General features: G+C 52.7%; 2 protein-coding genes across 2 annotated transcripts in view; one reads left to right on the forward strand and one right to left on the reverse strand.

The window, feature by feature from the left end:
• The window catches only part of LOC148219388 (uncharacterized), a 198,893-nt gene that overhangs the window by 157,341 nt on the left and 15,326 nt on the right, over positions 1-26,226 (forward strand). The window contains exon 7 of the mRNA XM_088157664.1: positions 21,909-22,539. Coding sequence (XP_088013790.1) covers positions 21,909-22,539 — 631 coding nt within the window. The remainder of the gene's footprint in view (positions 1-21,908; positions 22,540-26,226) is intronic.
• Positions 7,868-19,400, reverse strand: LOC148219392 (uncharacterized). The gene is made up of 4 exons (XM_088157658.1): positions 19,370-19,400; positions 12,790-12,896; positions 11,890-11,953; positions 7,868-9,355 (listed from the first exon to the last, which is right to left on the reverse strand). Exons 1-4 carry the CDS (start codon positions 19,398-19,400, stop codon positions 8,349-8,351), a joined length of 1,209 nt encoding a protein of 402 aa, XP_088013784.1. The 3' UTR covers positions 7,868-8,348.

Raw genomic sequence — 26,226 nt, forward strand, 5'->3', positions numbered from 1 at the left:
AGAGTTTGAGGATCTCAGGGATTTCACAGAAGAACTGGCCCAGGGCATTGCCCTGGCACAGGGGCAGGGAAAATGTATTGTCCATGTGCAGCAGTGAATAGAGAAAGGCACTGGCCCAGGCAGCTGCTGCTGGGCACAAGCTCTGCTGCCCAGGAGGGTCCTGTAGTGCAGGGGTTTGCAGATGGACACGTAGCGGTCGTAGCACAAGATGGTCAGGAGGGAAAACTCTGCTGACATGAAGAACGTAAAGAAAAACACTTGTAAAGCACATCCTGCACAGGAGATGTTGCTGGTGTCCCAGAGGGAATTGTGCATGGCTTTGGGGACAGTGGTGCAGATGGAGCCCAGGTCAGTGAGGGCCAGGTTGAGCAGGAAGAAGAACATGGGGGTGTGCAGGTGGTGGCCGCAGGCTACGGCGCTGATGATGAGGCCGTTGGCCAGGAGGGCAGCCAGGGAGATGGCCAGGAAGAGGCAGAAGTGCAGGAGCTGCAGCTTCCACGTGTCTGCCAATGCCAGCAGGAGGAAGTGGCTGATGGAGCTGCTGTTGGACATTTCTGCACTCTAGGCATCGGGGACTGTTGAAAGAAGGTATTGATAAAATTGGGACCAACTTGTTTTAGCCAATCCTATAAAATGTTCAGTGGAATCCCTTCAAACTTACTTCTCTTACTTTGGGCAGTCATTTGCTAAACTGTTCTATTTTTGAGTTCATGTTTTTGCTGCTGAGTTTGTGCCTCATCTTCAGCATTGCTCTCAGCCTGAACACTGGGGAACCCAGAGGGAAAACAGGGCTCCCTGTGCCCCAGTGCAGTCCCACCTACTGGTCCCACACAGTTGCCCTTTGCTTATTAAACCTCCCTCTAATTCAGGGTGATCAGACTTAAAATGTGCTGGAAAAATAAAGTGGCGTTTTTGGACGGTCCAGTTTCAAAGTCAGTCTCTGTAAACTCTTCTCTCTTGCCCTGTGTAGCTGAACAGGAAGGGATACCAAGAGTTGGTCTGGCTCTCTGCTACCTACTGAGAGCTGTTTGTGTGTATCCAAGGCTTGTCACTGTCACCGCTCCCAGAGCCCAGCCCAGCCCTGGGGGCTCAGCTCTGCCCTGCAGAGCCCTCCCAGCACAGGGCACTGCCCAGGGGCATCTCCCTGGCAGCAGGGCCTTAAGGGCAGCTCACACAAACAGAGATGCTGCAAGACAAGGAGCTGCTGCTGCTGTCTGTAGGCAGAGGAGGGTGAGGAGGCACTTTGTGAGGGAAATCTGAGGTAGATCTGCTGATCCCCAGTGGGACAGTGCAGGAGGCTCAGTGGCACAGACACAGCTGACAGCCCCTTTGCCTTGCCTTGAGGAGAAAGCTGAGAGCAGCCCTGGCCAAGCAGCACCATCTCCACAGCAGGAGGACTCTGCCCTGATGGGGATGGCTACTTCCACCTCCAACTTCTCCCCACAGTCCTTGGAGAGCTCCCAGGCAGGCTGAGAGCTGTCCCTGGCAGGTGGCACATGGCCTGGGCTGGCCAAGAGCCCTGAGAGCTGCAGGAGCTGCTCTGCAGGACAGCCCTGGGCAGCCCTGGCTGCAGCCCCAGCTTCAGCCCCTGCAGCCGTCCCTGGCAGCAGGAGCCGTCCTGGCCTGTCCCTCTGACGGTGCCCAGGGCAGCCCCGCTCTGCAGCACATCCTCCTCCTCCTCCTCTTCTGCCTCTATCTCAGAGAAACGGGGAGAGTCCTCCTGACACATCCCCCAGGCTGTGGGCTGTGCTGGCTCCAGGAGATGCCTCCAGGAGCACAGGGGACATTGCCCTGCATCCACACACTCACCATGTCCAGGGCTGTGAAGATGTTTCCCCAAGTGCAGTCTCAGCTCAATGTCTTCCCAGTCCTGATTGCCTTGAGCCTGTCTGTGCCTGGCTCCTGTGCCCTCAGTGCCTGCAGGCAGTGCCCTCAGCCCTGCTGGGCTGGCAGAGGAGCTGCTCCTCAGCACAAATGTCTTTTTGAAGATCTTCTTGGTTGAGCATGGGAGCTTCCTCTGTGCCAGGAGCCTGGCCCAGCTCAGCAGCACAAGGACTTGAATGAAATTCTCAGGTATTTGGTGAAGTTTACATCAGACTCAGTCCCTGAGAGAGTGTTCAAAAAGTCTTCTTAATAACTCAAATTTAAATTGAAGCACTGAAGTTTCTTGAAATTTTAATAGGTCCCACTGAGGGACACGACTGAGATTGTGTCCCCAGGTTCCTATTAGAGCAGAACACTGGAGGCAGTGATGACAGGGGGGACAAACAAGGGAAAGGTGTCTGTGATGCTGAGCAAACCTGGATGTGTTTCAGGAATGCAAAGGGCCAAGGGCTGAGCCCCAGCCCCTGGCAAGGCACATCCTGTCCCTCCCTCATTGCTCAGGGCTCTTCCCGGCCCACTGGGCTCTGGACATGTGCAATGCCAAGGGCAGCACCATGGGGCGGCCCCTGCCAGGCTGCTGAGCAGGGACAAGGAGGCAATGAGGCCCCAGCACAGCAAGGCTCACTTGTCCCCTGCTGGCCTCAGGCCCAGGGCCAGCCTGCATGGCCCAAGTGCTGCAGGAGTTGGCTGTGTCAGGGCCTTTCAGCTGCTGCCCATCCCTGTGCCCTCTGCAGCCCAGGCTGTCCTACGGTGTCCATGCCCTGCGCCTCTGTCCCTGCAGGCTGTCGTCATCCCCCGGCTGCCCCACCTCGCTGGCCCCTTCCTTTGCTGACAGCTCTGCCTCCTGCCTGCCTCTGCCTGGACACACAAAGCCTTGGGCTGCCCCAGACTCCTTCTGGGGGATGTGTTTCACCACAGCCCTTCCCTGGGTGAGAAATTCCTTTGTCCTTGTGTCCAGTCTGGCCCTCATCAATTTCCCTTGGCATTAATTAATTCATTCTCAGGCTGTTTTCTGCTATATCAAAAGGATCCACCATCTCTGAAACTGACCTTCAGCCCCTCCCAGGGCTCTCCTTTGCTCTCCTCAGTCTCCACTCCACTGAGCACTGAGTTCCTTTGCCCCTACACAGTGCTCCTATGCTTGCAGCCTCCAAACCCCACCTGGGGAGATCTCTGGGCCCTCTTCAAGGTCTTGGCAAAAGAGAACATTCTGCTCATAGTCTAAGAAAATCACCAGACAACAAGGCAGGACCTGTCTGTCCTGGCTACTTTTTTCTGGGTGCAGTCCTCGGATAGATGGAATTTTAGCTGTAGAATCCCAGTTTTGGCCATTGACACCTCGGTGAGAAGGGCAGTTCTTTTCCACAGGAAGGAAAACGCAGAGCCCCATGTTTGGTGGTAGATGAGAGACTGCCTGCAGGAGGCCAAGGCCAGCCAGAGCTGTCTCTCCTGGCAGATTTTGCTTGGAGAACTCTTGCAGATGGAGAACTTTTTAGGTGGAGTAGCAATTTCAGCCTTGGGCAGCAGGAAAGAGGGATGGTTTATTTCCCTAGGAAGGAAAGCACAGAGCCCCAGTGCTCCAGAGGCTGATGAGAGGCAGCCCTCAACATGCCAGGGTCAGCCAGACCTGCCTTGTAGCCCCCAGGAGGCCAAACCATCCAGACCCATTCCATGTCCCCTTGGTTCCACAAGGCCCTGTAATGTCACAATGTTCTCCTTGCTCCTGAGGTGTCACAATGGCCCCTGGCTTCCATGAGGCCCTGCAGGGTCACAATGGCCCTTTGGTTCCGTGGGCCCCACAGTGTCACAATGGTCTCCATGATTCCATGGGGCCTTGCAATGCCACAATGATCTCCATGGATCCACGGTGCCCTGCAGGATCACAAGGGCCCTTGGGCTGCACCAGGCCCTGGAATGCAACAATGGCCTCTTGGTTCCACAAAGCCCTGCTGCTTCACACCGGCCCCTTGGGACCATGCAGCCCAGCAGGGCCACAGTGATGTCCTTGCTGCCACGAGGCCCCACAGTGTCACCATGGCCCCTTGGATCCACGGGGTCCCCAAGGTGTCACAATGGTCTCTACAGGAAGGAAACAACCGAGCCCCAGTGTTGCAGAGGCAGATGTGGGGCAGTCACCAGAGGCCAAGGACAGCCAGACTTGATGGTATTTGCAGATTTGTCTGGGAGTAATACCTGGATATGCAGAATTTTAGAGGTACAATACCAATTTCAGTATTGACATGGACATCTGGAGGAAAAGGATGGCTCTTTTCCATAGGAAGGAAATCATGGGCCACCAGTGTTTAAGGGACAGATGAATGGCGACCATCACAGACCCAGTCCAGGCAGACCTCTCTGTTCTGGCAGCTTTAGTCTGAAAGCAATCCTTGGATATAGGGAATTTCAGAGATGGAATTCTAATTTTGGCTATTTCTGCATTGATTAGAGGGATGGTTTTTGCCATTGGAAAAAAAGCACTGAGCCCCAGTGTTCCAAAAGCAGGTATGAGGCAGTCCCCAAGAGACAAAGGGCAGCCAGACCTGTCTGTCCTGGCAGCTTTCACTTGGGAGAAATCCTTGGATGCACAGAGTTTTGGAGGTGGAATCCCAATTTCAGCCACGGCTGCGTGGTCGAGGTGGATGGTTTCACCATTGCAAAGGAAAGTGAGAAGCCCAAGTGTTTTGGAAGAAGATGAGAGGTGGCCACCCTTAGGCCAAGCCAGCCTGACTTGTCTCTCCTGGTACCTTTCATCTGGGATCTATCCTTGGACATAGGGATTTTTAAAGGTGGAATCTCAATTTTGGTTGTGGATGCCAGGATTGGAAGAAGAGTTGTTCTCATTAGGAAGGAAAGCACAGAGCCCCAGTGTTTCAAAGGCAAATTAAAGGCAGCCTTTAGGAAGCCAAGGCCAGCCAGACTTGACAACGATGGCAGCTTTTGTCTGCAAGCTGTCCTTGGATATAGAGAATTCTGGATGTGGATTCCCAATTTTGGCTATGGGCGCCTGGACACGAAAGGTGCTTTTTTTCCCACAGGAAAGAAAACCACACGGTCCCAGTGTTTCAAAGGCAGATGAGAGGTGGGCCCCAGGGTGGCCAAGGCAGCCAGATCTGTCTGTCCTGGCAGATTTCACCTGGGAACAATCCTTGCATCAAAGGAAATTTGGAGCAGGAATCCAAATTTTGGCCATGGGCACCTGGAGGAGAATGACAGTTCTTTTCCATAGGAAGGAAAGCACAGAGCCCCAGTGTGGGAAGACAGATTGAAAGGATAGTACAGAAGGCAATCTCTCCCAATGAATTACAGCTGTACTGATGACTGAGGAGTGGAAACATCTGTGCCTGCCCAAGGAGTTGGGGTGTTCTAAAAGAGTGGGTTAGCTGGCTGACCCAGAGTCTGCTGCAGTTTGGGATGGAGTCTGCTGGCTGTGCTGTGAGGAGGTAAGGGACATGCAGTCGTACAAGAGACAGATAAGGTAAGAAGATGTTGTGTGAGGATGTCCTGGGGTACAGTACAAAAATGTGTATTCTATCATAATCTGTTAAAATGTGGGAGGGGTGGTGATCCTTATCTCTGTGGGAGATATCCTCTGCTGATGTGACATCTGATAAGATCGAGGGATGATCATCGTTATCTTTTCACAACCCATCCTTGCTCCAGAAGATATCTTCTGTTAATGGGCCGTTAAGTCCTATTGTGTGACTGATAAGGTTACATCACCCCATTGGGAGATGCCCCAACCAGAGGCAGGAGCCAAGCCTTTCCTACCTAGATAAAAAACTGGGGTTTGGGACCCGAGGGCACACCCCAGTCCCCTACAGATCCCCTATAGACCTCCCAGACCCCATTTAGGGAGCCCCAGAGCATCCCAAATCCCCTATCAAGTCCCCCAGAATCCCCCAGGGCTGTAAAACCTCCACCAGCAGTCTATAGATGCCGTATAGACCTATCAATCACCCATAAGGGACCCCCCAGAGACCCCAAATCCTCTATTAGCAAGCCCAAATCCTCTATAGAAATCCTCAGACCCCCCCTCAGTCCCCAATAGATCCCCTATAGATCCCCCCCAGCCCCACCGTAGCTCTCGGACATGCTGAAGCCGGGCAGGCAGACAGGGAGCAAAGATGGCGGCGCCCGGAAGGCACCTCCGAGTGTTCTGAGCATGCGCGAGAGGAACGCGCCCTGAGATGGGCGGGGCTTGGAGGGGAAAGGGGCGTGGTGAACACATGGGCTCGGTCGGAAAGGGGCGGGGCTAAAGATAGAAAGTGCTGTGACTAGAAAGGGCGGGGCCAAGGAAAGGGCGGGAACTGTGAGATGAATGATCAGAGCTAAAGGCCCCCATGGTCCTAAAAGGCCTCGTTAGACCTAAAATCACCCAGACAAGGGCCTCAAAGGCAGCTTAAATTCACCAGATCTCGCCTAAAATCACCCAGAGAGGCCTCAACTTCATACAAAGAGAATCTAAAACCATACACATGGGCCTAACAGAGTTCAAAATACAACTAAAATCCAGCCTAAAACTGCCCAGTTTGGTATAAAATCACCTGAAAGGGCCTAAAATCGTTGGAACCAAGACTGGCACAGGAAATGGCATCAGCACCAAGAATGAGACCAAAATCAGAATGGACACCGAGACCATGAGTGGGAACAGATCTGACACCGGAACTGAGACCAGAACCACTCCAGAACTGGAACTAGGACTAGGACCAAGACTGAGAGTGTGACCAGCACCAGAACTGGCACTGGGACCAAAACTGAGGCCCACACTGACACAGGAACCGGCACCGGGAGGGCTCCAGGACTGCTCTGGGACCGGCACTGGCACTGTGAGAACTCTGGGACTGAGAATCAGAGCGGCATCGGCACCAACACCGAGACTGGAACCGCTCTGGAACTGGGCCTGAGGCTGAGATTGGCACTGGGATCACTCTAGAGCCAACACCAGCACCAGCACCAACACTGGGACCAAGACCACTCCACGAATTAGGCCAAGACCAAGACTGAAAACAGAACCAGCACTGGCACCGCTATAGGACTGAGAATGAGACCGAGACCAGCACAACTGTGGGATCAAGATTGAGACCAGGACCGGAATCAGCACCAGGAGCGCTCCAGGACTGCTCCAAGACTGAGACCCAGACCAGCACCGGGACAGAGACCGACACCGGCAGCGCTCCGGGATCTCCGCGTTCACTCCGGGGAGTTTTGGCTGCGCCCCCGCACAGGACTCGGCAGGACTGGGAGGGACCCCTGGGTGGGGCGGGACAGCCTCGGTTCCCATCGTTCTGGTGCAGCCATCCTGGTCCATATGGTCCCAGTCCATGTGATCCCAGTCTGTACAATCCCAGTCCACGTGATCCCAGTCTGTACAATCCCAGCCCATGTGATCCCAGTTTGTACAATCCCAGCCCATGTGATCCCAGTTTGTACAATCCCAGTCCATGTGATCCCAGTCTGTACAATCCCAGTCCATGTGATCCCAGTCTGTACAATCCCAGCCCATGTGATCCCAGTCTGTACAATCCCAGTCTGTTTGGACCTGATCCATCTGGTCCCAGTCTGTGCAGTCCCAGTCTGGGGGATCCCAGTCCATGTGATCCCAGCCCCATGATCCCAGTCTGGATGCTCCTGCACGGCTCACACTGCCAGGGTCTGGAATTCCAGTTCCCAGCCACAAAAAGATGTTCCTGCCCTTAAAGGCAAAGCTCTTCAGAAGGGGCCAAAAGCCAAGTGCAGCAAGATCTTACAGGGACATTTCACTGCCAGCCTTCCTAACTTCACCCATGGCTGTTGGAGCTCCTGCACGGGGAATTAAATCAGGGGAGGGTCTTTGGTGGGAGCTGCCCTGGGTCAGGGGAGACCCTGAGACAGAAACAGAGCAGGCAGAGAGAGACAGGAGAGAAAGGAGGACACAAACACAATCAGGTGAGAAGGTGCCACTGAAAACAGAACTGCAACTGACTGGAAGTGAATGGGACAGAAATCAGGAATTGTGAAACTTTTATTTACTATCAAATCCATACCTTGGCAGCCAGCCCCACACAATCCCAATCCCAGCGCTCCAAATTTGGATCCCACTTCTCCCAATCTCCTTCCAACCCCTTCTCACCCTGGTGGCTGTGGAATCCAGTAAGGTTCCCGTGGGACTGAGTTGTTTTGAGGAGGGAACAAGGCACTTGGAGGTGGGATTGATCCCTTTTGGGTTAAAATTAAGGGGCTTTCAGTGAGATTTGAGTGTTTTTCAGGTGACAGATTGATCCCTCTTGGCTTTTGGAGTGAAAAGAGATAGAGAACACATAAAAATGCAGGCCAAAACAAAACGATAACCAGCAGGTATTTCCTAACATGGATCCCAGGCAATGTGAGTCACCAGGGCTCTGCCCCATGTGGCTCCTCCAGTGGGGGATGGAGCTTGACCAGGACACGAAGCTCTTCCCGCACTCGGGGCACTCACAGGGCTTCCCTTAGCGGTGCCTCCGTTGGTGTTTGGTCAAGGCTGAGCTCTGGGTGAAATTCTTCCCACACTCCTCACACTTGTAGGGCCTCTCCCCAGTGTGGATGCGCCGATGGTTGATGAGCTGGGAGTTTCGCCTGAAGCCCTTCCCGCAGTCAAAGCACTGGAAAGGCCTCTCCTCCGTGTGTGTTTGGTAGTGCTGGTGGAGTAGTGAGCTGGAGAGAAACCTCTTCCCACACTTGGAACACTCGTAGGGCCTCTCCCCAGTGTGCATCTTTTGGTGGCAGGTAATGCTGGAACGCTGCCTGAAGGCCTTCCCACACTCCTCACACTTGTATGGCCTTTCCCCAGTGTGGATGTTCTGGTGGTAAATCAATGTGGTGCGTTCACTGAAGCTCTTCCCACACTCCTCACACTTGTAGGGCCTCTCCCCAGTGTGGGTCCTCTGGTGGCGGATCAGGCTGGAGCTGTCCCTGAAGCTCTTCCCACACTCCTCACACTCGTGAGGCTTTTCCCCGGTGTGGATGCGCTTGTGCCTGACAAGATGGCCGTTTTCCTTGAAGCCTTTCCCACAGTCAAGGCAGCGGAAGGGCCTCTCATCCGTGTGAATCCGCTGGTGCAGGAGGAGACTGGAGCTGGCGGGAAACCTCTTACCACACTGCCCACACTTGTAGGGCCTCTTCCCAGTGTGGATCCTCTGGTGTTGAATCAGTTTGTTCCTCCATCTGAAGCTCATCCCACACGCTGAGCACTTGTGGGGCTTCTCCCCATTACAAAGCTGCTCATGGACCACCAGCTCCAAGCTCTGGCTCCATCTCTGGCCGTCCCCCCGGCTCAGGCTGGGGCTTTCCTCCTCAGATCCCCGCCATCTGCGTTTGCAGCCCCTCCTCGTGCGGGATCTCCGTGGCTTTTCCTCCCCGTTGCATTCCTGCGCCGTGGAGCCGCTCCAAACGGCCTCTTCCACGAGGTTCTGCCGCGGGGATTTGTCCTCCCTGCTCTCCGTGCTCAGCTCCTTGTCTGGGGCAGGAAGGACAAGCAGAGGATGGGATTTGCCTCCGTGCCAGAGGGAAGGGGAAGGAGATCCCCCCAGCGCGTCCCCGGCAGGACGGCATCAGCAGCGGGGTTGTCCTGCAGCCGGGGGCCGTGCTGGGCTGGGAGATGGAGCAGGACAGAGGGGGAAAGGGGTACTGAGTTCCTCCTCACCTGCCTGCGGCTCCTGGGCCATTTTCCTCTTCCTCGCAGCCTCCTCCTTCTCCATCGGGCCAAGGGTTGGGAATGGGAAATCCTGGTTTGGGGAAAACAAGGGATGAGCGCGTTGTGTTCCGGGTTCCTCCTGCCCAACTCCATCTCTACAAGTCCCCGAGCATCTCGGGTCCATGAAAACCTCCCAAACACCAACATTCAGCCCTGAAAATGCCTCCCAGGAGTCCCTGGAAATGGTCCCTCTCCGTTGGTGTTTGGGGGTTCCCCCCTGTCCCAGCTGCTGGGGGTCACGCTTGTATTGGGGGTCCCCCATCTACTCGGTCCCCGCCCTCCCCAGGCTGCTGGGAGTCCCAGGAATCCAAAAGGTCCCCCGTCTTTCACCTCCCCATTGAGGGATGCTGGGGTATTTTGGGGTGTCTTCTCCCCTTATTCTCTATTTTGGGGTGCAGGGGTTCAAAGGAGTCCCCCCTGCCCCTCTCCAGGCTGTTGAGGGTCCCAAAATCCCGGCACTCCCCCCTCTCTGGGCTCCCCACTTTGGGGTCCTGGGGGACACAGGACTCTGCTCCTCCACGCTGCCTCTGCCAGCAGACACCACCCGGACCCCCTAATTTCCCCTCAAGGGGCATTTTCTGATCAGATTTGCAGCTGTGTAGTCTCCAAACATCCCCCCCGCCCCAAAAAATACACAAAGCATGCTGAGAGAAGCTCAGAGTATTCTAGGAGCTACTGGGTGGAACTGGGATCAAATTAGGATCAGGTAAACCATGCTGAGGTAAGTGGGAGTGCTTGGCAAGGACTACGAGGTTGTTCAGGGCAACTGGGATATACTGGGAATGTCTGACACCACAGGGCTGGTGACTGGGACCTAACTGGGAGCGAATGGGAATGTGCTGGTGGAAAAACTGGGATCATGCTGGGGCAACTGGGGGCAAATGTGAGTGACTGGGGCCCTGCTGGAAGAGACTGGCATCATACTGGACTCATACTGGGATCTTACTGGCAGTTGCAGGGGCTATGCTAGGGGCAACTGGGAGAACTGGGAACGCATTGGACACAAGTGGTGTTGGAAATCGTATCCTTGCAAAAATCTTTGCATAACTTTAGTCGAGGGGATTAATTTGCCCTACAAAAAGACTTCTTTGTTTCTTTCCAGGGCATTGCTGCACCAGGTGGGGTCTGATGAACACAACACATCAACAGACTGGGAGCAGCTTAAAGATCAAGGGCCATCAGCGGCCATTAACAGAACATCAGCGGCCACCGAGGAACATCTACCCCAGACTCTGCCTCTGGCAGAATTGCAGACATCTCCTCTGAAAAGACTGATAAGAAAATCAGGGAATCAAGACGGAATTAACAGCAGAAGGGAAGAAATTCCGATCCAAAAGGAGGCCAAATATTAGGAACTGAATATTTGCACCTTGAGACCAATGAACACTGACCCAATTCATTTCTATGAGCATTGACTGTATAAAAGATCTGAAAAATCTGCTAAAAAGGGAGTGTCACGAAATGATTCTCTCTGCACAGCCCGGTAATGTGTGGATGGGATTTCTGTGGTACATCCTGGCCACAACATCGTGGCCAGAAAATACAGAAATGCCTTGACTCTCTACATTTAAAATTCTTGTTAAAAGTATTTTTGTTTGTCTTTTAGTTTCGGTTATCATGGGAGGACGTGGGCGAAACTGGGACCGTGCTGGGGCAAATTGCATCATAATAGGGAATGACTGGGACTGTCTGGGCTCTTGCCGGGAGCAACAGAATCATACTGGGAGTGACTGGGCTCATACTGGGAGCGACTGGGCTCGTACTGGGAGCAGGCACTCCCGGCTCCCGCACCCCCGAACCCCTTTCCCGGCCATGCCGCCCCTCCAGCCCCAGCACCCCCCGCCGGGGTCCCGGCAATCCCAGGGGTCCCCCCCTCTCGGGCTCCCCGCTTTGCCCTTCTGGGGCTCTCCTGTCTCTGGGCTCCCGCTCAGGGAAGCCGCGGCTCTCCCGGGGCTCCCCCAAACCGGTGTCCCCCCGCCGATCCCGCCGCTCCCGCGCGCTCCCCACCTGGCCCCGGCACAGCTCGCAGGGCCCGGCCCGGGAAGCCCAACCCCCACCGCGGGGGGACCCGCATCCCCCCGGGCCCCGCCGGGGCTCTGCCGGCACCCACCGGGACCCCCAAAAACACCTCCCGGGGACCCCCCGATGTCCCCCCGAGGGCCATCTGCGCCTCTGCAGCCCTGCAACATCCAAACATAGCCCCGCCCGCCCCAGAAAGAAAGAAAGAAAGAAAGGAAGGGGGTGCCCCAAATATATTTCGGGTGAGCTCCAAATATCCCTCCCCCCTTCAAAACAACCGTCCGGGACATTCAGGGCGAGCTCCCCCTCTCCGAGCACCTGCGGGATGCGGGGAACGATGCTCTGGGGGCGAAGGAGCTGCGGGTACAGAGAGCGGTGAAAGCTCGCGGTGCCTCCTCTGCCTGCTCCAGCTCCTCCTCCCCTGTCCCTCCTCCCCCTCCTCTGACCCTCCGGGGACTCTCGGGTGAGCGGGGCCGGGCCGGGACACGATGGGAGAGGGGTGGGGTCACCCCCAAACCGAGCTGGGGGGAGCGGAGGTTTGGGGAGGACAATGGCGAAAGGGGTGGGAGAGGGGCATGAGGGGAGGTGGGACAGCGGGAAAGGGGCTCCCAATGGGGGTCCCCCAGCTCACCCGAGCACCCCCAAGCCCCATCCCAGCCCCCCCAGTTCCCTCCACACCCCCGGCTGGGGGGGCTCAGCCCAGGACCCGTCGTGGTTCGGGGCTCCCCCGAGGGCAGCGAACGGGAGAGTTCCCGGCTCGGAGAGGCCGCAGCAGAGGAAGGGATCCTGTCCCTCTCTGAGAGCGTTGAAGGGTCTCCAGGCCCCTTTGAAGAGGAGTTTTACCTTTTTAAGGTTTTCTGGGGGATCCAACATCTCCAAGAGTGTTTTTTCTGCCTCATTTTAGGGTGTTTGTGGTGTTCCAGCCCCTCAAGCCTCTTTTAAGGCGAGATTGTGACGGATTTAGGTGACATTTGTAGGGGCCCCCCCACTACAAGCCCCTGTAGGGGATGTTTTGGCGCCAGGGTGGATTTTTGGGGTTCTCTCGATCATCGCCGCTTTAAGGGGCTCCGCTATGTTCGGGCAGCACTGTAACTCCCCTTAAAAGGGCAACACCTCTCCCGTTGATTTTGGCAGTAGATCTCTGGGGGGTTGGGGGTCCCGGGAGGGTTTGGGGGTACCTGGGCGATGCCGGTGCCAGAGCTGGGGACACCGTGCCAGGAATGAACCTTCTCACTGCGCACGGGCAGCGTCAGCGTGTTCAGGGTGAGAGGAATGTTGAATTTGTCTTTACAAATGAGTTGTGGATCAGCCTGTAGATAAGGCTAGCACTGAGAGATAAAAGAAACAATGGGATGGATTCCACTGATTGATGAATGGAAAGAGATATTTGCCTTTACAAACAAACTGTAGGGCTGCTGATAAATGAAATTGGATATCGAAAGATGAAAGAAGCAACGGGGGGAAAACTATGAATTCTATAAGAATTAAAAATTAAAAGGGAGGGTTATACATTAGAGGGGAATTTCAGGTATCAGGCGTTCCGGGAAGTCTGTGCCTCTCAAGTACCTCAGCCAATGGGGAAAGAGAGAGGGAAATGCGGCCGGGAAAATAGGATAGAAAGGAGGCTGCGTCCTCCAAAAATTTGAGAGATCCCAGGGGAATGTCCCATGGCCTCTCCCTTTATTCGAATAAAGCAAAAAGGACTCCTCTGTCTCCTTTTTGGACATAAACCTCTGGTGTTTGTGGATTAATTTTCCTGACACCCCGAAATCCTCGCGCGGGACCCCCAACTCAGCGCGAGCCAAACCCCCCACTCCCCCCCTGCTCCTCACCCCGGGGGTCTCCGGGTGATCCCGCCCCAGGTCCTCCCCTTTCCCCCTTTTCCCCTTAGGGATGGGAAGGTCGGAGGGACTGAAGGGGGGGTGCAGGTGCGGGTTTTTTCCGGGGGGGTCCCGGCGGCCCCCGGGACGGGGTCAGTGCTCAGCAGCGGGGCCGCGCCGCTCGCACCCGTTGGCTGAGATCGGAGGGGGCGGGGGCGGCCCGGGGACCCCCCTGGGCCCCCAAATCACACCCCCGGTCTGCTGCTTTAGTCCTGTGCTCCCAGCGCTGATTTTTCCCTTTATTCAGTCTTTTGGCGTATTTTTATGCTAAAGTTTAATAAACCTATGAGACTTTAAATAACCCCCAAAACAACAGCGTCGTTTGTCATAAGACCTTTACTATATTTTGTTAAGGTTTCATAAATCATTAAAATACTAAAAAGTGAGCGTCGTTTCTGCACTGCCGGGGTAGGAGGTGCAGCTGGAAGGAGGGAGGCGTGTGGAAAGCTAGTTTAAAGGGTCTTCATTTATTCTCATTACACTGCTCTGAGTTTTTGGAGTTTTCTGCCAGAAATCTCTCCCCTCTCCCACTCATCCACAGGGGTTTGGGGCAGATTCCCCATTTTGTGGAGGAAATCAATGCCATGCACTGACGGTCCGTATTAGGGGATAGGAGAAGAGAGGCTCCAGGGATTCCCGCAGAGCCGGAGGCAGCGAACACGCGGGGCTGGGAAAGGCGTGCCGGCAGCTGCGGAGAACTTTGTTTGTGCTTCCAGGCCAATGGCGGCTCGGGCCCGGGCCCGTTCCAGGGCTGTTCCTCATCTCCACCTTTGCCCTCCCACAGCCCGGGGGGCCCTGAGAGCGCGGGCCGAGGCTGGGCCGTGTGCAGAGCCCGCCCCTCGCTGCCATTGGCTGATTGTGCCAATGTCACTCCTGGTTGTCGCGCGCTGATTGGGCAGAGCAGCAAAGGCGCCATTGTGGCAGCGTCTGTGCGGGCCCGGCAGCGGCGGCAGCGGCCGGAGCCCGGGGAGGCGGCGGCGGAGCTCGGAGGCGGCCCCAGCGCAGGTGGGAGCCGCGCTCGGTTGTGCGGGGGCTCGGGGCTCGCTGCGGGCCTCGGGGGCGGCAGGGGGCTCTGGCGGGTTGGTTGTGCCGGTGACGGCCCGTGTTGGCGCTGGGCTGAGGGCGCTGCGGGAGCGGCTGCCCGCGGTCTCCTTCCCGCTGGGGCCTCGGCAGGAGCCGGTGCCGGAGCAGCGCTGGCTCGTCCCGGTTGCTGTGGGTGGCACAGAGGTGTCTGCCCTGTGCCCGGGGCTGTGCGGGAAAATTCCCGTGGCCAGAGGTTTGTATGCCCAAGGAGACAGAGGAGTCCTGTAAAAGTGACTTTATTGATGAACAAAGAGAGAGGCCATACGGCATTTGCCATGCGGTCTCTAAAGCGCCGCCTCCTTTTAATCCTCATTTTCCCGTCTGCATCTCCCTCTCCCATTCCCCTCTGGCTGAGGTACTTGGAAGGTTCAGACTTCCTGATCCACCTACTGCATGTCCCTCTTAACATGCACTCCTACTACGATATTAATCTTACTGCTTTCAATCCCTCCTTTTCTCATTTTCTCAAGAATAGCGCTTACAAACTTTTAATTTCCATTGACTTAATCTCTTTTCCTGCATCTTCTTTTCGCAAGGTGTCATGCATGGTAAAAAGCTGAGAGTTGCTGCAGCACGTCAGAGGAGGAGCAGCATTCGTTTAAGCCATGGTATTCCAGGGAACCACGGAAACGTGTCCCATTCCAATCCTTTCCCTGTTTGGACTGGTACATGAGCTAATTTCTTATTTCCTTTGTTATCTGTTTCACCACTTTTCGGTTATCGTCTAGTCGCTAACAGCAATTTGAGTAATTAATTTTCCACAAAGTCCGGCTCCCTCTTTTAATAGATAATCTGATCCCATCCCACGGTGAAATGTCTTGTTCCTAATGTCAGTGGATTGGTCGGCAGGAACGTCAGGAGCTGGAGTTGTCTGGTTGGTTATTATTTCAAGGACAGTTTTTAACCTAATTATGCCACTCAAATTATGGATGGATTCTCTATATCGTGATATGAATTCGTTAGAGTTTCCAAGATCTACTCCATGGTGTTGTAGGATTTGTTCTGGTGTCTCTTCATCTTTTTCCTATTTTTGGGTGCTCCCTCCAGCCAGGGAAGACTCAATTGACCACTTTTTTCTAATTAAATCATCAAATACTTGGATTCCAAACTGATTTCTCTGGGCAAGCAAACACTGTTCTGATATATCCTATATAACCTAGACAGTGACAGCACATGTTGGAATGAGGAGAGGGATGATTTCCCCCCTGCTTTTTTTCATGAAGTTTTCCCAACATTCTGCGTTTGCTGTTTCCCTTTGCAGCTTAACCAATTTCTGTTGCAGTCAGATATCCTCACTATGGGCTCTGCCTTTAGTTGTGCAAATTCCATCTGTGCAAGCAGGCAGAGCTTGGGGTGAAGGACAGAGGAAATCAGCGAAATTCCTCCCCCAGGCAACAAGACCCTGCTGCATTGTGCACACATTGCCCTAGCAGTGTTAATTTGCATTTCTAAAGCTCCTGTCCTGGCTCTGCCTGGAACCCATGCTTCTGTTACAGAGCAGCCCTTAGGTGATGCACAGGTGCACCCCCACAATCTGCTTTTTTTTTCTCTTTTTTTTTAATGATTTTGTATTCGCTGTTTATGCGTTAAAGCCTCACCATTAATACTCTCCTAGTTTTTCAAAATGCAACATAAAGGTGAGCATCGAAAAACCCTTTCCGAAATTCTGCCATCATTAAGAGCCACCCAGAGATATGTACAAAATATTCCAATGCAATCAAGTTTTTTCTAGCTCTTCTCCTAAGAGTAAAAATTGATTGTCACACCTCTAGTCCAAACCTAACTAACAATATAAAAGTAGGATTGTTATGCAGAATTTTTCTAATGGTGCAATCTTGTTACTGACAATGCAGGGAAAATCAAAAACTCTCCAACAATACCTTTAGTGTTAGAGAGTCAAGGCATTACTTGATTGTGGTCAGGGTGTGCAGCAGAAATAATTTCATCCACACATAGCCCAGGTGTGCAGAGAAATTCATTCCATGAGATGTGAATTTTGCTCGATTTTCCCTAAACTTTTTACAGTTTAAACCCATAGAAATAAATTGGTTTAGTGTTCATTGCTTCAAAGTTGTGTAGTTCTTAGTGTTTGGTTTCCTATTGCACACGGATTTCTCCTCTTCTGATGTTAATTAGATCCACATTCCTGGATTTCCTTCTCTCTTTTCCAGACCAGGTGTCTCCATCTGAGCCAGGGGCAGTGTCTGGGGTGGGTGTTCCTTGATGTTTGCTGATGTTTCCTTGATGTTGTGTTGAATGTCGTTCTCTTTGTGGGTATCTTTTGGGCTATTCCCAGGTTGTTGCAGTGGTTATTTCTGTTGAGTGGTCTAAAATTCCTTTTCAAAAAAGCTTTTAAAATCTCTTTCCTGGGACAAATATAAAGCAAGCTTGACTAGTAAAATGAAATGTAAAAAAAATTCAATTTGGTATACTTTCCAGCAATGGAATCGCAGGCAGCCCAGTGTGTGAGTGTAATTGAGAGTCCTGGGTGGATGCTGTGAACAGCCAAGTGCCAAGGCAGGCTCTGTGCCAGCCCAGCTTCCTGTGGCAGAGATTTCACAAGAGACAGGATTCTGGCCACAGACTGCATGAAATATACATCCCTTATCTCCACCCTGCACTAGGTGGAGAATTCCCAGGGTAAGGAATTGCAAAGATCAATTCCAAGGGAGAGAATTGAGTATCTGCCCTGGCTCTGGCCAAAGGTTATAATGGCCGGATGCTTGGCCTTCAGCCATGGGCACACACTGACTCAGAAAACACTTCCTAAATGCAGCAACATGTTGCATATTCATAGACCTTCATGCATTATTCAGAATCATTCTCCTTGACCTGTAAATAATTCTTTTTCCTTCTCTGGTGTTCCATAATCCAGGACTGTGAATAATTTTCTGATTATCTTTTTTAGGATTCTCTGAGTTAGTTACATGAACTAAAGCTTTTTACATCAAAATATTATAGTCCAAAGAATTATATTTATCACTACTACTTATAAGTTCTGTTAATCACAGAACTAAAACTATATTCACGCAGCAAAGTTTTTCAACATAGAATATTCATTTTAATATTTACAAAAAGCCAGTAATGTAATATAATACGTACTTAAAACACACATACAATTCAAATTTCTTTTCTGAGACTTGAAGTGCCATAGCTAGGTCACCAGTTGTTTTGTTATTTTTCATTTTCTCAGCTTTTGTTTCTTTTCTCTTGTCCATACCACAACATTGAAGCTATTGGGGTTTAAAAAGTCATACAATATTCTGGCTAGAACCGGGAATCCTCAATCCAGGTCCTGCAATTTCCTATTAATGCTCAGAATTCTTGCACGTCCTTTTCGGTCCTGGATTACTTCTGAGATTCCCCAGATCCTCTCTGGGTCAATACACCACCAACCTTCATTCAAAATACGTCCTGAATATTTAACACTATTCTCCATCATTTCCTCTTTTATTTCAAATACTCAAAGATGCTTTTTAGCCTGAACATTCAGCCATTTCACAGAGGCTTCTTCTGCCACTTCTTGTCCTCCTGATTGCAGCAAGTCATCCACATCCTGCATTGACCCAATCCCTGGGGTTGGGGTAAATTCTTGTGATATTTTCTGCAAGGCTTGCCCCAATAAGGCTGGTGCTTCCGTGCATCCCTGCAGAAGGACCGTCCATGTCTTTCCCATTTTCCCTTCTACCTCTTGTTCCCACTCAAAGGCAAAATCCAGTTTACCATCCTGTGTGAGTGGGCATCCCCAGAAAGCATCTTTGCCATCAAGGACTGAATGGTGGCAGTGTGAGGAGGGCACCTGGTTCAGGATGGTGTAAGGATGTGAGAGCCCCTGGGTGCTGGGGCCCCCTTGGGCCCTGGGGTTCATCCCTCAGGGGCTGTAGAAACTCTGCCATGGCCTTTGCCTTCGCCTTGGCCTTTTCCTCATCCCTTCTTGCATTCCCCTGCTGTGCCTTTGTGACCAAGTGCTCCAGGGGCTTCTTCTGCCCCTCCTGCAGCCCCCTCAGTGCCTGGGGGTGCTCATCCTCTGACAGCTGCTGAGCTTTCTGCTAAATCATTCCTTTCTGCAGTGACCCAGAGAAAGTCCTTAAAAGCTAATCTGGATGCTTGCCCGTCCAATGCCCATTTCGCAGCTGTTCCTTCGTGCTGCTCCTTGTGCTGTGGCTGCCGTGGCCAGCCCGTATCCCAGAGCCGGTGCCTGTCCTGCCGCAGTGTCCAAACGCGGCCCCCCCGGCGGGCAGGGCCGGCAGCTCCACGGGGCCGGGCAGCGGCCGGGGCGTCCCGCAGCCTCCTGGGGGCCGGGGGCCACTGCCGGGCCTGCAATTGCCGGGGGGTGCTGGGCTCAGGCAGCGCCCGGCGCTGAGCCCCGGCTGCCCCACAGCCCCGGCCCGGCCCCGCAGCTCCCCACAGGCCCCCAGCCCGTGCTCCCGGTGCCGCCCCTCTGCGCCCGCTCCTGCCGCTGCCCAGCACAGAGAAACCCCCTGGAATCCTGACCTCCTTGTGTGCCTGTCCTGGCCACCGGGGATACAAAGGATCTGCAGCAGCTGGCAACTTCTGAGGATCAAATCCTGCTGAAAAACATCCCCATCCTCAGAATTTTTCTCTTCCTCCTCTTTTCCATCACCCTTTTTCTTCCCACATAGATTCCTCCTGCTGCTTCTTTCCTGAACCATATTCCTGCACACTCCCCTTCACCCAATCCCTTCCCAGCACACCAACACCATCCATCCCTTGCTGTCTAAATCTCTTCTGGACTTCCCTTATTGCCCCTCTGGGTGTCCCTATCCTTGATTACCTCTGGAATAATGTACAAACTCCCTCAACATGCTCCCAAGGGACCCTTCAGAGATATTTTGGGATCATCATCCCTTTTGCTGGGATCCCTTTGTGGCTTTCCCTTTTTACCCTCCACGAGTGCCCTGCCATGTTTAGTCCCCGAAGATGCCACTGTAGTCCCTGCTGAGATTTTCAGTGCTGTCTGGCTGCCGACTCTTCCCAGCCCCCCTGATCTGTCACTTGTCTCTCTCCTGGTCATTCTCGGGTACCCAATCCATTCCCTATGCCACCACCACCCAAGGGAGCCGATCACCCAAACTGGGTGAGGCACCTTCAGCTCCACTCACTGCCCCCCGCCCCGGATGGGGGAAGGAATTCCGGTCGAGCCCCAAGAAGCGTGGAAAAATTCGCATCACCAGAGGATTCTGTGCACAAAGAAGACAGAGGAGTCCTGTAAAAGTAATTTCATTCACAAAGAAAGGAAGAGGCTGTGGGCCATTTCCCATGGGGTCTCTGCAGTTGTCAGTAGACACAGTCTCCTTTTCATCCTAATTTTCCCGGCTGCATCTCCCTCTCCCTTTTCACATTGGCTGAAGTATTTGAGAGGTACAGACTTTCCAATGCACCTGCTGAATTCCCCCTCCGTTAATATGCACCCACTATTGTATATCTATCGATATTCACGGCTCTGTTAGGTGTTTGTTCTTCTTCTGGGAGTTCATGAATTGAGCAGGAGCTTGGCTGAGCAGCAGTCTGTGTGGTCAATTAATAACATTTTCTGACCCTGATGGCTTCTGCTGTCACTTCCTTATGTCCACGTCCCCGGCCCTGTGTCCAAGCGGATTCGCAGCATGTGTTTGTAGAGACCCTTTGCTGTTGTTCCTTGCATGGGGGTCCCCCGTTTTGGGGCCATCCCCCCTGGAGCAGGGTGTCCCGGCTTGGTGCAGCCCCGCCCCTCGGGCAGCGCTGAGCCAATGAGAGCGCGTGGCGGTGATGACGCAGCAGCGTCCAGGCAGAGCCGCAGCTCCCAGCGTTGCCCACCTGGAGCCACCTGCGCCCGGCCCGGGCCCCAGCGCCCCCCGGCAGGGGAATTTGGGGAGGTGGGAGGGGGGGAGCGCCAAGGCCGGGCCCCCCCGCGCTGTGGTGGCGGCAGCGGCTGCAGTGGGGAGCGAGTGCGGGCGGGAGCGGCCGAGAGCCCAGCGCTGCCCCAGCCCGAGCTGCCCCAGCTCCATCGCTGCCCCTGCGCTGGGATGCTGTGGGTTTGGGGGGAAGAGGGAGCCGGCAGTGGCTGCTGGGCCTGGGGGCAGCAGGAGAAGGGAAGGACAAGTGGAGTTGAAGAAATGGTCAAACGATGCCTGTGGAAGGAGAAGGTGGGATTGTGGAGGAGGTGGAAGAACAATAGGAGGGAGAGGTGTGTGAGGGGCAGTAGGGACACAGGATGAGGACGAGGAGTAGCAGAAACAGGAAACACCACAAGGTTCCACCCCTCCCTGTATCTGCAGGCCCTCCCAGCCCCAGGAGTGTTGCACCTCCTGACGTGCCGCAGGTGATCGGGGAGGTGACCTGATCCATGATTTTCACAGGGGTAAATCTTGGTGTTTCTGATCTTTATTGGGCTAAATGTTGGGGCTGAGGTTTTTCTGTGGGGACTGAATCTTTCTATTTTTTTCCTCGGTTCCAATGTAAAATGTGCACAAAAGTATGTATTCTATCACCATCTGTTGAAGCCAGCTGGGGTAGTGATCCTTATCTCCGAGGGAGATATCCTCTGTAAATGGGCCATATGCTAGAAAACAGGTAGGGGAGTGTTTTTTATCTTTTCTTCCATCCATCCTTCCTCCAGGACGATATCAGATATCTTCTCTTAATGGGCCATTAAGTTCAATACATAACTGATAAAATTACATCATCCCATTTTGCGATTCTGCACCCAGGGGGAGGAGCCAAACATTTCGTACCTAGATTCAAACTGAGATTTGGAACACCAAATCATCCCTTACCCACTGGTTTCCAGAGGACGAGAGATACCAGCCCTTTCTACAGCATCACTGCTTCAACAAGACCACTTCATCTGGACTACTACCACTACCCTAACTAGCAGGGTGTCAGGTTGTATTCTGACTCTGTCAGTTGTTTTCTTTTGTATTGCATGTATTATATTTTTTTGTCTTGTTTTTTCCTATAATGTTGTATTTCTGACTTGGAGTCTCTCACTGGTTTTGCTTTCAAATCAGCACAATTTTGGAGGGGATTTTGACTGAATCTTGGTGTTTGGGAGGTTATTACAGACACAAGATGCTCAATGACCTACAGAGATGAAATTGGGCAAGGAGGAACTCCCAGTTTATGGAGCTCCCCTCTTGTTTTTTCCCCAAACCAGGATTTTTCATTCCCACGGCGTGAGGAGATGGAGGAGGCAGAAAAGCCCCAGAGATCCCACAGGAGGAGGGGCTGCAAACCAAGCACAGGGATCTGCGAGGAGGAAAGACCCTCCCTGAGCCGGGAAGGCGGCCGGAGATCCAGGCAGAGCTCAGAGCTGGTGGAGAAGGCTCCTGGAGGGGTGAAGCCCCACAAGTGCTTGGAATGTGGGAAGGGTTTCAGCTACAGCTCCAGCATGATCCGGCACCAGCAGATCCACACTGGAGAGAAGCCCTATGAGTGTGGGAAATGTGGGAAGGGATTCAGAGACAGCTTCCGTCTCATCCAGCACCAGCTGATCCACACTGGAGAGAAGCCCTATGAGTGCGGGGAATGTGGGAAGAGCTTCAGCAACAGCTCCAACCTGATCCGGCACCAGGTGGTCCACACTGGACAAAAGCCCTACGAATGTGGGAAATGTGGTAAGGGTTTCAGCAACAGTTCCTACCTGTTGCAGCACCAGTTGAGCCATACAGGGGACAGGCCCTACACGTGCTTGGAATGTAGAAGGAGCTTTGCGTGGATGTCCAGCTTAAAAAAACACGAGCGCATCCACACCGGGGAGAGGCCCTACGAGTGCCCTGAGTGTGGGAAGAGGTTTCAGACCAGCTCCAATCTCCTCATGCATGAGCGGATTCACACAGAGGAGAGGCCCTTCCGCTGCCCTGACTGCGGGAAGGGATTCAATCTCAACTCCACCCTCACTGTCCACCGGCGCATCCACACTGGGGAGAGGCCCTACGAGTGTCCTGAGTGTGGGAAGAGCTTCTCACAGAGCTCTCACTTGACCCGACACCAACGGAGGCACCACTAAGGGAAGCCCTGTGAGTGCCCAAGTGTGGGAAGGGCTTCGTGCTCTGCTCCAGCTCCATCCCCCACGGGAGGATCGGTGTTGGATGATCCCCAGTGACCCCCGTTGGGCAGAGCCCTGGTCATCCTTGTTGAGTGGAGGGAAGGGGTTGGAGAGATTTCTTTCCCTTCTTATCCTGCTGTGATTTGGTTGGTAATAAATTCCCTTGCTGTGCCCAGGCTCAGTCTGTTGTTCCCCTTCAGGTGCTCAGGGTGGGATCTCTCCTGTTTGTTCTCTCACCTCCTGGGCCTTTCCTCAGCCAATCAAATAATGTAATTTAGATTCAGCCAATCAGAGAGAGCAGCTCTGTTGACGCAGCAGTGTCCAGGCAGACCCACAGCACCCAGCGTTCCCCACCTGGACCCCACCCAGTCACTAACCCCCTGTGGCACTTACTGAGGTCCTTCCCCAGTCCCTCCATACAATAAACATGACTGGGGCAAACTGGTAAGCTTTATTGGGAACACTGGGAGCAGCTGGGGAGGGGCAGAGTGGCAGCAGGGCTGGGGGTAACACATGATCCCCCCCAAATCAGTGTGGGGACAAAGCAGGGGTCCTGCCCAAGCCTGATACCACGGGGCAGGGCTGCAGCTGCTGCCGGCTCAGCAGCTCTGTGGGAAGAGAAAAGGAGGTGACACCCGAGTGGGGGCCCCACGGGGAGCACACACACTCTAGGAGAGGTGGAACATGACCCCCCTGGACCCCTGGTCTTAGGCTGCAATACAGGATGGGACAAAAAGTATGTATTCTATCACCATCTGTTGAAATCAGCTGGGGCAGTGATCCTTATCTCTCTGGGAGATATCCTCTGCTAATGGGCCATCTGTTAAAATCAGGTGCAGCAGTCATCTTTATCTTTTCCACAGTCCATCCTTCCTCCAGGAAGATATCATCTGTTAATGGGCTATTGAGTTATACTGTATGACTGATAAAATTACATCATCCCTTCCGTTCCCAATGAATGAATGATAAAATTCCATCATTGCATTGGGAGATGCTCCAGCCAGGGGGAGGAGCCAAGCCTTTCCTACCTAGATAAAAACTGAGATTTGAAACACCAAGGGAGTCTTTCTCCACTGGATCGCAGTGGAAAATTAGATCTTTCAACATCAATACTGGACCTTCAGAGGAGAACTGCACGTTTCTACAGGAGCACTGCTTCAACTGAACCACATCTGTCATCCAGGAGGACTGCAGCCACCATTCAATCAGACTGCTACCAGCACCCTGACTGACACGGTGTTAGGTTGTATTCTGACTGCCAGTGGGTTATTTTTGGGTTTTTACTCTCTGATACTATATTTCTATTTTAATTTTCCTAGTAAAGAACTGTTATGCCTATTCCCATACCTTTGCCAGAGAGCCTCTTAATTTCAAAATTATAATAATTTGGAGGGTGGGAGTTTAGATTCTCCATTTTAAAATTAGGCTTCTGCCTTTCTTGGCAGACACCTTCTTTCAAACCAAGACAGATTTTGGTGCCCAACGTGGGGTCTGAGGGCACTGGGAGAAAGAAGGAATAACAGCTCCTGGGTAACCTGGTTTTTTGTGTGCTGGATATAGAAACCTCATTGGGTAGCACCATGTGGTCTAGCTTACTCTGGTTCAGGTGGCACGTGGTCGTGGCTGTATTCCTCCCATTTGCAGGCCCTATAACTAAAGCTACTGCGGCTGTTATCCAGTTTGCTTTATGGGTTAATAAGGTGAGAAATTAATGGATTTTTAACTTCTTTGGAAGGCGGCTACATGGATTCAGGACTATCACACTCTAAATGTGTTATTGGGATTACTTTAACAATGGTACCTACTGTGAGGGAATGACACCAGGGAAGACTTTTCTCCCAACCCTTTACCCAGTTTTTTGGGTCTACCCCACCAGTTTCTGAAGGGATAAAATGTCCTCTAAATGCTAATGATATCATACAGTGGCTGGTGTTGCTGATATGCCTGTTCTATTTAGCAGTCAGAGATAAGGGAATATTGGCTTGGATAACAAACCTGATACCTACCCCAGGAAATAGAGATGCTGCTGCAGAGACTGACCCTGCCCCACAGCCTGCCTCAGAAAGGAACCACCCAGACTGGGTGGGGGTTCTAGTGAAGGAGATGTGTGAGATGGGCCAGATGCTGAAGGAGTACCTTTCCCCAGCTGGTGAGAAACCCACCCCCTGCCTTCAAGAGGGAGAGTCTGATGGTGCAGCAGTGGAACCCACAGACATTACATCTGTCCAGATTCCAGCTGTCCTGCAAGGGCACTCACAGCCAGCAGGAGTCACCTTTATGGAAACTAAGAAATCTAAGATGAAAACAAAGCACCTAGATAATAAGAAAGGAGGGCCCTCACAACCAGCAGGGGAGCCAGAGGTTGAGATCATCACCAAGTCCCTGTCATAGGAAAGTCTCTCTAGTCTGTGAAAAGACATTGTATGATGGGGCAGCGAGGCTTTTACAACCTGGTTACTGCGGGTCTGGGACCTTATGGGTACAGGCATCCAAGTGGATGGTACTGAGGCAAGGAATTTGGGATCCTTGACCCAGGACTCAGGTGTGGACCAGGTATTTGTAAGGGAGCCAGGGCCCCTTTCCCTCTGGAAGTGGCTTTTAATGAGTGTGAGAGAGAGATTTGTCCACAGAGAGAGAATGCAGGAGCACCACCATAGAATGCCTTGGAAGACCCTTGAGGAAGGGATCCAACAGCTGAGAGAAGTGGCAGTGCTGGAGGTGCTCTTTGGGAGGGATGGACAGCATGACAATGACCCTGACAAGGTCAGGTGCACAGGGCAGATGTTGTGGAATCTGGCAAACCTGGGGCCATCTCAATACACCTTTATTGCAACAATTAATGCTGATAACAACCAAGAAACAGTGGGTTCTGTTGCTAATAAGCAACAAACAAGCTTAGAAATTTTGAGAGTATGATCAATGACCCGATGCAGGCTCATGTCTCTGCTGTAATTGTGAGCCTCCAAGAGGAGATGAGGGAGATGAGGGAGGAGGGGAGGAGGAACAGTTCCCAAGCAGCACCAGTGCGAGTCACAGACCCCAAAGTTAGAGTACACTCTGAGGATTTTACTGGATAACTTACATCTTGCACTTCATGACATTAAATTGTGTTAATCAGACTCTGTCATATCACGAGTTCCTGGAACACATTTTCAAGCCTTCCAGGTGTAGCCCAAAGGAAGCTGTTTCTGTCTTGCATCACAAAATTAGCAGGTGTTTTGCAAAGACAGCCCTTTAAAAAGGACTTGTTACGTGCATTAACATCCAAGGGGTTGCTTTCAAAGACAGACAAAAAACCCATGATCAAACAGCAACCAACATATTAAAAACAAGTACTTTATTTCTAGCTCTTGCTTTTAATATTTTCCAAGCTGGCCTCCTCTTCCACTGCAGTGTTTTTCTTTGGACAGAAGAAGACCCTTGCCAGAGGATGTGACTTAACAAGGCAAACAGAACTTACACACAATGGATATATTAAAGCTAAACATGCAGAGTCCCATTTCACAATCATCATCATTTATTTTCTGTTTATTTTGTATTCAGAAGGGTGGGAACTGTATCTCAGATCCCCTGGCTAGTTTGGTGCCATAGCCACTGATTACCTG

This window comes from Sturnus vulgaris, unplaced genomic scaffold (genome assembly GCF_052056855.1).
Source record: "Sturnus vulgaris isolate bStuVul1 unplaced genomic scaffold, bStuVul1.hap1 Scaffold_141, whole genome shotgun sequence".
Lineage (NCBI taxonomy): Eukaryota > Metazoa > Chordata > Aves > Passeriformes > Sturnidae > Sturnus > Sturnus vulgaris.